The sequence below is a fragment of the Euprymna scolopes genome, chromosome 21 (assembly GCF_053919585.1).
Source record: "Euprymna scolopes isolate OS-2025 chromosome 21, ASM5391958v1, whole genome shotgun sequence".
Taxonomy (NCBI): domain Eukaryota; kingdom Metazoa; phylum Mollusca; class Cephalopoda; order Sepiida; family Sepiolidae; genus Euprymna; species Euprymna scolopes.
Window position 1 is genome coordinate 16,621,175 of NC_136502.1, and position 17,167 is coordinate 16,638,341.

Here is a 17,167-nt window from a genome sequence, read left to right on the forward strand (position 1 = left end):
AAACACACGAGTCCAAACATGTTGAGGAGTACGTTGCAAGCAACATAGCATAAATAATTAATCAATTCCTTTTTGTAACAACAACACTTATTTCCGGTTACTTTCCCGAATAGACTGTAATCGTACTCTTTCTCTCTGACCTCTTTCCTCTCGAACGTCATCGACGTCTCTAACTTGTTCTCTCTCTCTTTTATAATCTTTTTCTTTTTTCCTTACTATAACGTCATTTCGAACACGGCTTGATATTTGCATATAGCCATCATACGCTGTTACAGTACAATCAGGTGTTTGAATGTAGTTATCTAATGCTTATGAATATATAGGTCTCATACAGAAGTTCTGGTTAATTTTTGTAAATCAGGAAAATAGGAAGTATGCAAAACCAGTTAAATATATAAAAAAATGAAATGACAAAATCCAAAAGTAGCCTCCTTTTGCTAACTATTTGCGTCTATTGCCCCCTCTCTCTCTCTCTCCCTACTCAATCACATATTAAATAATATTACTACTCTTGGTAATATTCCCTTTTGTTTATAATGGATTATTCCAATCTTTTTATTCTTTATTTTCTTAGAGAGAGAGAGAGAGAGAGAGAGAGAGAGAGAGAGAGAGAGAGAGAGAGACGGATATGAGAGTGGACAGACAATATATATATATATATATATATATAGGATAAGAGCAGAATGTGGTCAAAGAAAAAGCTAATGTGGTTAGCGAGAAAGGGTGAAAGTGATAGAAAATAAGTTGTTTACTTGACGAGTTAATTATAAATTACAGCTAAAAAAAAACAACAATTAAAATGTTTTCTTTACAAAGCTCAGTTCCCAAATCGAGAAATATTTTGGCTTGCATTTTGTACAGTTAAAATATACAGGAAAAATGCTTTAGGAAACAAACGTTGATTGGCTCGGTCTATTTTTTTTTTTTGTAAAGGAATCACCGCTTATCAAGGCCCGGAGACCACTCGAGGACAATGGTTAATGAGTGTACAGTGGTTAAGAGGAACATGTTGTAGTCATCTTTAATGGAAATTTGGTCAAATGTATTACTTAAGGGGATGGCTCATCAAAAATTTGTTTATGTTGAACGTGAAGACAACCATATTGTAGTCAGCTGGAAAGTAGGGAAACAGAAGAGAGTTCCACAGGCGTGCAATTCTAAGAAAGAAGTATTGTTCATGAAATCTATGTTTAGGTTTAGGCACTCTTTATCTTGGCCTAAAGTTCACAGGAAACATGAGTTGGAACAATTACATTAAAGGCGTTGCCAGGGCCGCTGCAAGAAAGGTGGGCTCTCTCTACCATGCTCGACAACTACTAACACCTGGGCTGGTGGATCTGCTACTAGTCTCTCGCTCCTTGACAAGGTTCAAAAGAGAGTCGCAAACCTGATAGGCCCTGAACTGGCATCTAAGCTTCAGCCTCTGTCCCATCGACGAAATGTTGCACCTTCTGCTTTTTCTGCAAGTATTTTAGTGGTGAATGCTCTGACGAACTGCAATCACTTGTGCCCCCACGACGTGAGCACTCTCGACAAACCCGACAGGCTGCTAAATCCCATCCCCACACTGTAGAGATCCCTAGATGTAAAAGATCTTTTTACTCCTATAGTTTCTTCCCCAGAACCGCTAGACTCTGGAATTCCATTCCAGGTCCCTGCTTCCCCAACAGTACTGACGTGCAGAAGTTCAAATGTAACGTGAACCGACATCTTGCTGCCCAAATCACTACATAGTACCCCAGTAGTTGTTGCCCCTGATAGTAGCCCCCTACACCAAAGTGGCAATTTGCCTTGTTTGGGGTGAAAATGTAATAAAAAAAAAAATAATAATAAAAAAAAAAGGCACAGATAAAAAGTGGAGGAAATTTGGTTTCAGCTAGACGAGTGTTTTAATAATAGATTGCATTCACTCCTTCCCACCTAGTCATGGAAATTTCTATATAATATTCAAATTAGATGGTATATGAATAAAAGTGACTAAACTTCTAAAAAGAATAACAAATCTCAATTATAAAAACAACTCCTGACTCAAGAAATGGAGATCCACAATTAAGATCAATAAAATATGTTTTAAAATCGTGGCTATCCTTCTTGAATGGGCCAATCACTCGTAACCTAGAAAACAAAGAATCATTCTCGGTTGATGGAAATGGAAGCTGGACATCATCCATACCCATTCCATTGAACAGACATGCAACAATAACTATTCTATGCACATGATGTCCTGTTCGACTAGTCGAGTTATTCTATCTCATTAGTTTTACAAAAAAGAAATGAACTTTTTGAAAAAGGATCAAATGGATCACTCTGATTAGTTCGAAATAAATAATTAGATTTTAGCATTAATATGAGAGTATTTCATTGAAAGATGCCATTCCAATCGCATCCAACAAAATGACTTGTCGTTTGACTTCCTACATTCATCATCAAATTCTTAATCGCTTTTATTAAGTTAACAAAGGAAATTTATTAATGTGTCACTATGCAATAGCAAAATCTTACATGGGGCCAATTTCTTTCATTTTTTGGGATTACTTTATATGCTTACACAAATCCAACCCATGTACTACCTTATGAACAGTGCGCCGTCCAGAAATGACTAAACTCAGCGATTAGATGCAAATAGCATAAAACAAGAATGCTTATTTGTAACATGCGTCCATTTGTGCATTTAGCAAATGGAATGCTATTTCAAACGTAAGCATGACAGACTAACATACATACTATTTTACACTTAAACTGGTCGGTAGAAATATCCTCTTATGGAAATGCTTGAACATATCACAACTAAGATGCATCCAATTTGTGCATTTGCTAATACAAAGGCAATAATTTCAAATTGAAGCGCAATTATCGTTATTTCCATGGCAAGTGCTCGTCTGAGCTCCAATCTCTGGACTCCTTTCACAAAAACACCCGTGTAGCTGAAACTATTGTCATTAATTTTCCCCACTCTTTATCTATGCCTAAATCCAAGTGTAGATCCCATGAGCAGAGCTTCTTACTTAGAAGTGCACGACTGTGGAACTCTCTTCTGTTTGCCTGTTTCCCACCTGACTACAACTTGGATGTCTTCAAGTCCAACATAAAAAAAAATCCTGACAAACCGCCCCCTTAAGTAAGACACTCTATCAAATCTCCAATACTATTACTACGATACTAACCGATTGATTACTGTACACGCAATAACCCTTATCCCCGAGTGGCTTCTGGGCCTTGATAAGTGGTTACCTCCATGTAAAAAAAAAAAATTAACCAATGTAAAGAGTCATTAATAGATACTCTTGGTGATGCATTTAAAACAATCTGTTTGTTCAAATGATGAAAATGGTATTTAAAAGTGAAACCTGACAAACCAACCGACAGAGCTTCTTATAAGGGTGCTTGGATACATCTAAATTCAGATAAATTCCATTCAATGTCTATGTTCAGCAACTAAAATTATATTTCAACACAAAACGTAACCAAACAACTGATTAACAACGTTTTTCCTAAAATATTCAAGAATTCACAAAAAAAAAAAAAACCACACAAACAAAAAAAAACTGCCAGACTTTACCCTCCCATGTGGCACAGGATTGATATTGTTGAAAAAAGAAATAGCGCACCACCCACCCCATTCTCCATCTTCATAGTCATCACTCTTAAATTAATTACAGGTTTCCAGTCATGGCTGATTGCAAGTGAATTCATATTTTTAACTCAAACATTTCTCTTATCACAATTATGTGACATTTTAACGGAGAATAACAAAAGACAAAAAATATTTTTCTCCAAAAAATGTTGTTTTTTTTTTACATTGAGGTCACCACTTATCAAGGCCCAGAATCCACTTGGGGATAAGGGTTATTGTGTGTACAGTAATCAATGGGATAGTATCATAGTAATAGTATTGGAGATTCGATAAAGTGTCATTACTTAAGGGGGCGGTTCATCAGGAATTTGTTTGTGTTGGACTTGAAGACATTCAAGTTAAAGTTGGGAGGGAAACAGGCAAGCGGCAGGGAGTTCCACAAGCGTGCAGTTCTGAACGTTTGCAGCAAGGATTGAACGTCAACCTCCAGTAGACTGGCACTTAAAACTCATTGTTAATAATTACCTTAAAACATTAGGCCATATGTCCTTACTGTACGGATTATGACTAAGAATAACAAACAATCAACACTTCTACCAGATCATAACTGACGGAACAAGAACAATCTACTCCTGTGGTTTAAATAAAAAGTTTAGAAGTCCTATAAAAATTTAAAGTTGGACATAAAAATGTACACGTTTCAAAACTTGATAAAATTAATCTACAAAAAAAGGTTTCATTACCTGAAACATTGTGAATACAACAACAAAGATGAGAATAGTAATTCATATGAAACAGATTATGAATCCTCATCTAAAAAATTCAAAAAACATAACAAGCATTGGAGAAATCACCCGTTTCGTTTTTACTACACATCTAGAGATGATGTGTATTGAGAAACTGTAATCTCCAGTGTGTAGGCTCGTGTTCCTTCTCACCGTATATATTGTATTGTAAAACTATCGTTAGATATGTAGTAATCAACTGATTATAATTGTGACTGTAACAATTAAGATGAGAATAGGAATTCTCATCTGATTATAATTGGATATGAAATACATTTCTCCTAGTCTATTCCTCCACGTGTCCACTATCTCTTTTAGGCTATTCAGCATGTGATCACGAAATTTGGTAGGCCTGATACTTATAAACTTACCGATTCTTGTAAAAGGTTTATATATATATATATATATATATATTCTTTTTAATTACATTTTCACCCCAAACAAAGCACATTGCCACTTTGATGAAGGATGCTACTATCAGGGACATAAGCATCAGACGTACTATGCAGGGAGTTGGGCAGCAAGATGTCGGTTCACGTTACACTTGAACTTCTGCATGTCAGTGTGGTTAGGGAAGCATGGGCCCGGAAGGGAATTCCAATGTCTAGCGGTTCTGGGGAAGAAACTACTAGAGTAGAAGGCTCTCTTACATATATTTATTCTTTTATTATATTTTATAAAATATATAAGATATATATATATATATTTAAATAAGGGAGTAGTCACCAACAATGTGTATTTTTTAACATTATTTTATTATTCCGTGTCTTGGTTTTTTTTTAGAATTATGTTTGGATCATTGTAATAATGTTTTTAAGTCATTGAAATCATTTACGCGCTTTTCAGACGGTCTGTGGTGCTCCCTCGTCAGAAATTAAAAGATATTTTATAACATTCTAAAAGGTCTATGAGATGGTATGAAAACCCCATTGAAATTTGTTTTATTGCTAGATTTTCATGAAATTTCAACGATATGTAAAAGGCAAAAAAAGAAAATGGTGTCTAAACCGAACACTTTTTTTCTTTTTTAGATTTTAACTCAATTTCAATAATGTAAACTATACTTTCACAGTTTTCATTTATTTTTGCTGCAACGTGTTGTGGGGTCTAACCTCTAGTATTTCTTAAATTGTACAAGTGCGACTCAGTACCACGAACCCAGCTTGGGACTTGTATTTCAACTAGTAAGTAAAAGAAAGGAAATGGAATAGATTAAATTTTCTTTCAATATTTTCAACATTCATGCAAATCTGTAAATTTAGACGTTTTAAGAATTAACAACGTAAGCATGACCAAACTCTTATTTGGATCTTACTTCTCCATATTATATGAAGTATTCCCAAAGTTATACGTTTGAAACTTCGAAAGCTTAAAAACTATTAATCTGATTAGGCTGAAATTTTGCATAGTAATTACAGTTATAAAAGAACATCAGATCCATACATCAAATTTATAAATGTTCAAAATTTCGACTATGCTGAAACTTTTCAAGATCAAAGACAGATAAGATGCAGGACTTCATTGTATATAGGACAACTGTGATATAGCCGCAGTGAATGCCAAAAAAACAACTCGCAACACAAAATCGTTTGTTAGAAAAATATAAAAATATTATTTTATTTCTTGCCTGATGTGCGTGCTTCCAAGCTGTAGATGGAGGAGGGAAGCAGGAGGGGGCGGATTTAACGGAGACTCGCCTAATGTCGCTTCTGCTCCCCTTTTTGTGTACATATGAGCTGTTTCCTACCAGGTGTTTTGACCGACAAATGTGGGGTTAATTACTTGACCTATTCACCTCCAGCGACATCAGTTTTGACAGCTTCACCACTGCTCAGTGAGTTTTGCCTACTGACTGCCATGCGCGCGCGTGTGTGTGTGTGTGTGTGTGTGTGTGTGTGTGTGTGTGTGTGTGTGTGCACAGTTTCCACACGTGATACAACTAGCGAGTTTGTATGATAAACAAAACTGAATGACGTTCGCCTTTTCTAAAACATTGGTCTTAACTTTTGATGGCGATATATCAAAATTAAATCAATTCTAATTTAGACCATAACCAATATTTTATCAAGTCTGGTGACGACTGGTCAAGTATTGTGGACATTATGGTGAACACAAGTATTATTGACACACTTGACAGAAAACGTGACCTCCACTGTTGTTAAGGTCATAAAATTGAATTCATGTATTTTATGCCAAATCAATGGTTGAATATGGTCAAGTTTGTGCTAATTTTTCATTAAATACTGATCCATATCAATTTCTTACTAGACATCAAATACCATGATTTAGTTCGCTGCACCTTATCATAACAAAGGTCCATGCAAAATTTCACACAGATCTGCCCAATAATTTCCTAGAAAAAGTGGAGCAGATAAAGAGAAATATATATATATATATATATATATATATATATAATGTAAAAAGGAAATCGGTCCATCCGTTTCAGAGTCTATAGAGAACGAACTCAAACACACACAGACACACATCAAGTACCAAGTGCCTTATATATATATATATATATATATATATATATATATATATATATATATATATATATACTGTATTAACAAAACCAAGACTTCAAAAAAGGAATTGATAGCAACAAAAAGTGTATTTCATTGTAAGTTACAATTGTTTCAATACCAGTTGGACAATTTCAAGCATTATGGCGTTTGAAAATTTTCACATAACCAGCCTTTCTTCAGATTTCTTGAATAAAAAACATTTTGACAATGGAATATTGTTTAAAGAAAATTCCCTTAACGGAAATGAAGCATGCGAAAACATTTACCCTGGAGGCATCCTCCGTCAAAAGCCCATTCAAATATTAATATATCACCTAATTTTCGTATCCGTATTTAAAAACCAGTCATAAGAAGTTTCCACATATATGTGTGTGTGTGTGTGTGTGTGTGTGTCTGTGTGTGTGTGTCTGTGTGTGTGTGTGCTGCATTAATGAAACTGGGTTTTAAGGCGGAGATTTGATTTAGTTTACAGTGAAAGAAGGAAAACATAGACATGTAAATGGACTTCTCAATCGCGAATCTTGTATAACCGAATAACTATTCAGTTAATGGACTCTTAACAGCAGAGACAAATATCCATTTCCAAAATCTCAGACATTTTCAAACCGCTTTTAATCATTAAGATAAGTCCAATTCGTCATTTACATGTTTGAAAATATCCAAGATTCCAGAAACAGATATTCGTCTCTACTTTTTAGTCTTCATTAACTGAAGAGTTATTCCGGTGTAAAGGATTGACGATCGAACCGTCCATTTTGATGCATATGTTTTTTTATCTGTAATCTAGACTAGGTCTCCTTATAAAACACTGGTTTTCTGAATGTATTAGGCTTGTGCATTTATAAATATTATTCTCTTACCATCGTACTCGAATACTTTTTTACAACACACATTTCGGAATTACTGTATATCATAGCTATATTTTTGAAAGCTGCATTAATGCATATTTTGAAAATAAAACTAGATAAAAAATGTCAAGTAATTATTATATTTTTATACGATATTTCGAGGTAACACCGCTTTATCAGGTAATTGAGAACTGAATTTTTTTGGCGCTTTTTCTGGATATCGAGTCTTGCACACAGCAACAATTCTGAAAGTTTTGAAAATTGAATTCTTTCCATTTGATTCTTTATTGATTCGGTTATTTTAAGACAGTCTTAAATCAACTTTGGCTAAGTATATGGGAAATAAAATGTTATGGCCTATTAGATAATCATCAGAGACAGAGAGAGAGAGGGAGCGATAGAGAGAGAGAGAGAGAGAGAATAGTAGAGATGGAAGGAAAGCGAAAAATATATATATTCCAGTGAAAATATATTTTCTTATAATATATATCAATCCTTATTTAAGAAGCTCAATGTCATTACAGAGCAATATAGAGAATAAATGACAAAAAGCTATATTCCAAAGTTTGAATGATGTTGACCATCTTATAATTTATTCCTTTAATTCAGTTGACATTTACCATTCTTGACAGTATCTGTTTCATAGCACAAAATCAATCACTTAATTATTATATCAATCGGTGAATCTATTTTGTCCTTAACTCATCAGAAGAAATAGCAACAATCAATCCATCAAAAGGAAACGAAGTGCGTTTTAACATGATTAAAATCCGAAAATTGGAAGAGAAGCTGTAAATACCTTATGTTTCCATTACGCCATTTTGAATTAAAAAAAAAATTAAAAATGGCGTAATGGAAACATAAATATATATATATACTAGCAAGGATACTCGCTGTTGCCCGGGATTTAATGAGGATTAATAAATGTTCTACACTTCCAATACATTTATTGCAATCTAATGGACTCTCTGCTGTGCACGGGAGGAAGCTTCGCATACTTCCCTACAATGCCTTAATCCACATTACATTGTAGTCTACATTGCTCTATAGAGAACTGTACTGTTGATCTTATGAAATATGATATGATATATATATATATATATATATATATATATATATATATATATATGTATATGTATATATATCATATTTCATATATATATATATATATATATATATATATATATATATATATATATATATATATATATATATTAGTGCTGGAACAATTAATCAGAATCGAAATCGGGAATCAGAAGAATCGGAAGTTTTGGGTGTATTGGAATCGGAAAAAATTGTGTCTATTTTTCGATGCTAAAAATAATTCCTTTAATTATATTTTTTTTATTTGATTTTGTTTAAAAAAAAATCTTCCACTTCCAAATATTTATTGATTTAAATTTCCAGTAAAACTAAAATCTCTAGATCACCTTCTCACAAGTGGGTTTCTACGTTTGAGAAAATATATGCACATTTATGATGTGTGTTTTTTTTTTTACGATAATCGGGACAAAATAACCATCTTATACTTAAATATTTGTAGATTTATAAAGAATTGGAATCAAAATCGAGAATTTAGTATGGAATCAGTAATTGTATCGGAATCGGGAAAAATATTGGAATCGTCCCATCTCCCTATCTTCGTGTGTGTATGTGTGTGTTTGTGTACACACACAAAGATATGGAGAAAGACAGAAATAAAAAGAAACAGAGATAGAGGAAGAGAGACAGAGATAGAAGAGAGTATGAGGAAAAGTTAATAAGTTCAACCAATCTCTCATCCATACAAGTCTTTCATCTGATAGAGTTTTTAATCCATCCTAACTGATACGGTTATCACCACTACGATGATGATGATGATGATGATGATGACGATGATGATGATGATGATGATGATGATGATGATTAAAATAACAATGCTACGGCTGCAGCCACCATTGCTCTCAAAAATTACATTTTTTGGGGATCGTCTAACCAGTACGCCCTGCCCACACACATGCAAAGACAGTTTCATCAATGGTGAAGCGCTGGTTCCTCTTAGTGCTGTGCACTTAGGTAATTTTCACACTCTGAATTTCGCTTTGATTTTTGTAGTCTCTAACTTGTCAGATAAAAAAAATACACACTCTCATATATGCATATGTATGCATGCACATACGTACATGCTCATACATACACGTCCATAAATACACTACGCACACATACATTCATAACCATGAGAAAACATAGACGCGTTCGTACATATATTAAAAAAAATCATACATACTGCAATATATATATATATATATATATATATATATATATATATATATATATATATATATATATATATATATATATATATACTAGCAAAAGTACCCGTCGTTGATTGGGTTCAAAAACAGCCTACAGAAAATGGACTCTGATTTGTGAAAGGATGATAGGTTATGAAAAGGAAGGGTTGTAAAGAGATAGCTTCGAATTTGGGGGTATCAAAACCAAAGCAAAATATGATGAAAGTAAAAATAAAATAGATAAACCCCATAATTTATTATACCATACCTGTTCACAATGAAACACTTATCACAATATTCTGTGGATCTATATTAAAAAACCTTGTTAAACTTTGTGACATATTTCCATTCTATGGAGGTCAGGCACGAACGAACACCCCATAATTTTATTATACCATATTTCGTCAAACGGAAACATAATTATCAAAGTATACTTACGCAGATAGATATGAAAAGTCTTTATTAAAGTTTGTGCCTATTTCCATTCCATGGAGGCCATACGCAAACGCAGACCCCACACTTTTATTATACCATCCCTATTTAAGTTAAAACATACTTATCGAAGTATTCTTATGTACATCTATATCAAAAACACTTGTAAACGTTTCTTTTTTTTAATTTTAAAATTTTTTATTCCCATACTTTGTGGACCAGGCGCGAACGCAGACCCCACAATTTTGATGAACCACCGTTCTGCCAGATCAAACATACCCATTCCTGTGTCTCGGTGCATCTTTTATCACTATATGTAATCAGTTTTTTTTAAATAGTCGACCGTATAGGAGCCTATTCGTGACCACACACACACACACACACACACACACACACACACACACACACACACACACACACACATATTCAGCTTTATATATATATATATATATATATATATATATATATATATATATCGCTTTAAATAGAATGTGCGTTTTAACTTTTAAACGCAGTAATTTCAGATTAAACCTTTTTTTAATCGTGTTTTTTTTTCTTATTTTTGGCACATCCAAATTTCCCCGTAGTGCTCTTTAATTTCGCCAATAATATTGTTTTGTATGCTATCGATTTTATTCCTGACGAGATGATAGCTGAAGGAGCTCTTGAGAAATTTCCGCACATTCTATTTAAATCGTTATATAAATTTTGTACCTCGAAACACACACACACACACACACACACACACACACACACACACACATATATATACATATATATATATATATATATATATATATATATATATATATATATATATATATATATATATATATATTACTAGCTGTCCTGACAACTGGATTGCCCCGGAGTTTTTTTGTTTTTTTTTTACATTAAATTTTGTTTCGTTATTTTTTTAACCCAGTGGTTACTTATTAAATAGGATGAATTTAATTATTAAGGTGTCGTTTGCCCATTAAAACGTTAAAGCCAACGCTGATTTTCTAAGAATTGTAAAACCAGAAATGGGCTTTTTATTCGACATATCAAATAGTTCTAAATTACTTTCAGATTTTGAAATGGTATGAAGTAAATATTTTTTAAACTATTAACAAAAAGCTGAATTCTTTATAAAGAAACTGAAATGCATTCCGACAGATTTTCTTTCATAATAATTTTTTTTTTGCATTTTATTTATTTCAGTAAAAAATCGATTAATAGTAAATATAAATAAAAATAATGTGTTAGTTACGTAGAGGCGAGAAACACATTTTGATTAATTATACAATTTAAAATTTACTTTGATGAATGATCAGTTTTTTTTCTAAACTGTTGACTTACTCAGTCATTTTATAAACAACAATAACTTGTTATCACTTGAATGATTTAATTGTTGCTATTAAAAATTAGTTTTGTTTACTGAAATATGAATTTAAATAAAAAAACAAGTCGATCATGCGGGGTCCCCCTCCACGAGTAAAAAAAAATTTAGTGTCACCGTGACTAATGTTTGCGCAAAATTTTTAAAAAATTCAAGGAGTGGTTATTGAGAAAAGTACGAACAAACTAACGAACAAACGATTTGGGAGTAATTTTACCCCTATAATGGCCCCTTTTGGGGCAGCCAGAGTTATCCCGGAAAAATCCGTTCTGGCAAAAATTTACTTTCACCATGACCAACGTTTGTGCAAAATTTCAAAATAATCCGAGACGAGGTTATTGAGAAAAATGCCAACAAACGAACAGGCGAACGGGAGATAATTACTAGGTCCAATCCCTTCTTTGTCGAGGGACCAATATCCTATTTTACTGCAATTAATTAGTAAATCATCTTCGAATTTTAAAACGGAAAAAGTTGGAGTTATCTCCCTTCTGTGTGTGTGTGTGTGTGTGTGTGTGTGTGTGTGTGTGTGTGTGTGTGTGTGTGTGTGTGTGTGTGTGTGTGTGTGTGTGTGAGAGAGAGAGAGAGATAGAGAGATGAGCATGCAATTCTGAGCTTATTAACAATGTGGAAGAAACATTAGTGCAACAAAAATGCAAGTCAACATCAGGTTGTTAAAATGTCTAACATTTATTACGGTCATCGTTACATCATCCCCGATCATCCGTCGTGACTTAATTTTGTCTTTCTTATTTACATTATCAGGCACAACAATTTTTCACTTTTTAATTTCTTCTCATCAATTATTTTTCAATACACTTGTACCGAAAACAAAAGCGCACATTTGTCGATCACATGAAAATATTTTTGTACCTCATTTGTCATGGTAAAAACTGTGTTAAATAATCAAATGACGGAAAATAGTATCTATTATGTATATGTACAAATACCCAACCCTCCCAAAAAATAAATGAAATTTAAAAAAAAGATTTAAATAACTCCCAAATATTTGAATAAGTATGTATCAGTCATTTCAAAATGCTAACATATATGTTTGTGTCTACGAAAGTTTTTGTTTGATGTCGTAAGCATTGCAGCAGAAACATCAATACTAGTCTATTTGCTGAGAATAGTGAAAAGCATAGAAAAAAGCATAATTTACAAAGTTTTAAGGTTTTTAGTTAACATATTATGAAACAATTGAAGTATTATATAAATAAAACACAATTTAATTATTACGATATCGTCTGGTTTTATGGAGACCAACAGCAGTGTCTCACAAGTTTGTCTCTTGTCAACAGTTTTCTGAACAGGAATAAGTACACACAGAAAAAAAAAAAACTGAGCCGAAATAAAATCCTTTCCAATAACATAATGGAAAGAAAAATAAAAGATAGGCTAGTCCGAGTCGAGTATCGATTTATAAGATACATTATTTTGGGGGTATTTTTTTTTTAAATTCACCCGATTTAAATTCATAAGTTACCCATTTCTCACTTATGTATTTCTCTCGGTCCTTCTACCACTTTATGCTGGTTCAACAACTTATGAATATTTCATAATGTCTCTGTGAGCATTTAAAAAAGAGTCGCTCTCTTTCTACAGCGTTGCTATCTAATTGACATACGTGTCTGTGTGCACCTTTATCAAATCTCCAATACTAATGATTACTACGATACTATCCAATTGATCACTGTGCACGCATTAACCCTTATCCCCGAGTGGCTTCCGGGCCTTGATAAGTGGTGACTTTCATGTAAAAAAAAATATATATATATTTGTTAGGAGTGAAAATGAGTAAAAAATAAGTATTGTTCTTCCATTATGAATAGTAATTTGGCGTTTTATTCTTTTCCAATGTTGGTGTGATGAATGGCCCAACTTTATAAATATACAAATAAATGGAATACCTTCACAATTTCATTTACTTTATACCGTTACACACACACACTTGTATACATAATACTATGGTATTTGCATCACTATTATAATACTTTACCTACATGCATCTATATATACTTACTAAGTCACAAATACACAACACACATACACATACAATTATGTGCAGATAAATATGCCTGAGTAAAAGCATCACTTAGGATTCTTGATATGTTCTATCTGTGGGCAGGTCTATGATGGCATCTCAACCCCACCAGGAGCCTATACCCTTTGGCAAAGACAAGACGTTCAAGGCAGCTTTGTGGAATATGAAGAGTTCGCCCAAGTAAAACACGATCACCCCTCCCTTTGTGAAACTGCTTGTGGCTTTTGAGTTCAGATCTTGAGGGCGGGGCTGAGTCTGCCACAAGCCAAACAAGTAAGTTCCCTCGGATTGCTCTTCTCTGCAGGAAGGGTGAAATCCTCAACTTTTAATGGCTGGAGCTTTTTATTCCAGCTCAATTTTTACCCTCATATTCTATCTATCTCTTTATATATATTTGGTAACTTTACTGCACAGGCATGTTTTGTATTGTTACTGTTGGTTTCAGAAGAGAAAAACAAAATGTCGCTCTACTCATTATCAAGACGAATCCATTAAATGCAAACATAAAAACCATTAGAACTATTTTACAAAACTAATTACTGCTGTGTTCAGAATTTCTATATAAAGTTGAGGTTTATTACAAAGTAACAAGTCAGTATGAATCCATTTTGAAATGGATCAATACTTTGCATACATATATATACACACATATATGCATATTCAATCGATGTCTCCGTTCAGTTTTGAAAGACAATGGATAACTCCTGTAAGGGCAGCTGCATGTGTAATTGTGAGGCAAGGGTTACGCAATTCCTCAACCATATCTCCGTAGTCAGCACTGAGAAGTCCAGGAGGACTGGAAACAATGCCGAGATAAGTGGAGAGCACAGTGGAATTCCCAAATGGTCACCCATTTTAGTATTGACCACTCAACATTGCTTAACTTTGGTGAACTGAAGAGAACCGGTGTATAAACGTGATTGGGCCGTATTTATATTTTGTCTATACATACATGTATTTACATATGTAGAAATATGTAAATATACATGTGTGTGTGTGTGTGTGTGTGTGTGTGTGTGTGTGTGTGTGTGTGTGTGTGTGTGAATATATGTGTGTGTGTGTGTGAATATGTGTGTGTGTGTGTGGAATGATTTATATATGAAAATTAGTGGATAAGTATAAAAATTAACTGAAATGATAACACAAACATATCTTTAAAATCAGACAATTCTTTCGGCCATCTCAGATGCCCTTACTCTGTTTCTACCACAGATTATATAATTCCATATACTAACCATTCCATTTCCTGTTTTAAACTTCCTATGATTTCGTCTAATAGGTCAGTAATTTTATGCTGCTAGTATGAAACACAAAGAATATAATAAAAATGCAAGCTTTGTGAAGTAAATTCCTATTGTCCGGTTTGGTCCCATCAAATGTACTTATACATAACTGTCCTGATAAACAGGTGTAAACTGTAATCGCTATTTGTTACATATAGTTTTACTGACATTTTTTTTGTATTCAATGGATTCGTGTTGCTATGGAGCAAATTGACATTGTTTTGTGTTTCGAAACCAATGATAACAATATCAGATGTGATTACGTGATGAATTTATAAATACATGTTAGATATCATCCACTCTGTCTGTCACAATTAGTTTTTCCTCAATAGATAGCAATATATATATATATATATATATATATATATATATATATATATATATATTAATTTTATTTATACAAACATTAATGGCTACATATGTGCATACATGTTTCTGTAATCACCCACGTTGGGGGATTACGTCTTCAGGTGATTACAGAAACATGTATGCACATATGTAGCCATTAATGTTTGTATAAATAAAATTAATATACCTGCTCTGTTCACTCATTGAGCACTATTTTGGTAGACACGTGTTGTTTCATTGGATGTACTTCTAGGAAACTAAACTCTACTGGCTATATATATATATATATATATATATATATATATATATATATATGTATGTATGTATATATATATGATAAATAAAGGATAAAACATACCCAACGAGAAGAGATAAAATAGAGAAGGGAAGATTTAAAACTAAACAATACATTTCAACGTTTTGCTTAGCTGTTGCAAGGGCTTTATCAAGAGTAAATTCGAAAAAGTGTCAAAAGGCGAAAGGATTTGCCAGTTTTTTTATTTAACTCTTGATAAAATCCTTATACTAGTATAGCGAAACGCTGACTTATATTAATATTTAAATTTTCCCTTTATATATCAAATTTTCCTTATATATATATATATATATATATATATATATATATATATATATATATATATATATATATATATATATATATAAGAGTATGTGGAAAAATATTGTATTTCAAACCACATTAATGACTTCTTAAAATCAACCACAATTTCATCCTCCTGCGAAAGCATGAAAATTTTCTGACGTTTTACAAAACGTTATCACTATATATTTATGTTGTTTTGTTATTTTTTCTTATACCTGGTTCACTTTAATTTGGTGACGACGTTTTCAAAGTCTCTGATGATTTTCATAATTTCTTAGGAAACGATGCGTCTGAAATCAATTATTACCTAAAATCTACCATTTTTTTTTCATATACACTTATTAATATTGCTCTGTAGTTAACATTAAGCTCTCAACACGGATCTACTCTGAAAAGGACTAAGCGTAGATCATCCTATATCTAGCCTACTTGGATCTTGTGTGTCTGTGCGTACGTGTGTGCAGATGTGCATTTCAGGGTGGGCCAAAATAAGGGTCCTATCTTTAAATTTGAATAACTTAAAAAATAGGACTCTTATTTTGGCCCACCCTGTATGTATGAGTTTATGAATACATAAGTCTATATGTGTATCTATTATATATCTATGTGTTTCATTACTATGAAAAAATGCAATCTATGGATAAGTTCACTTGTTATGCTTGTTTTGTTGTTTCGTTTCATTGTCTGTAATTTTGTTGTTCATGTTTTGCCAAATGTTAATTGCTGTTTTAATTCGAATGTCCAATCAGGAGATAAGCAGGAAATTGACACGTACATCGTAAACGTATCCTGCTTCCTGGACTGAACTATAAAATATTTTTTAAAAACTCTGAGAAAATGCTTATTAGACTAACTCTGAAGATTAAAATTTGGTGATCCCTTTTATAAGCAACTGGTGCCTACATTAATCTCCACCCAATTAAAGATATTTGTTTTATTGCTTACATTTACATCGCTTTTAGTGGAAATCAGGAAAATTTAATGACTAAGGGGAATGAATACTCAGTGATATCAGACACCTACCCCCACCCAATGGGTTCTCCAACCAAATAATGATTCTAAATATACTAACA

General features: G+C 32.9%; 1 protein-coding gene across 3 annotated transcripts in view; it reads left to right on the forward strand.

The window, feature by feature from the left end:
• The window catches only part of LOC145242020 (protocadherin beta-15-like), a 184,959-nt gene that overhangs the window by 116,969 nt on the left and 50,823 nt on the right, over positions 1 to 17,167 (forward strand). For 2 of the 3 annotated variants that reach the window (XM_080104913.1, XM_080104914.1), the window contains exon 3: positions 13,947 to 14,135. The exons of the other annotated variant lie outside the window; for it this stretch is intronic. In XM_080104913.1, coding sequence (XP_079961039.1) covers positions 13,947 to 14,090 — 144 coding nt within the window. In that variant the 3' untranslated portion in view covers positions 14,091 to 14,135. The remainder of the gene's footprint in view (positions 1 to 13,946; positions 14,136 to 17,167) is intronic. 3 annotated transcript variants of the gene reach the window in all.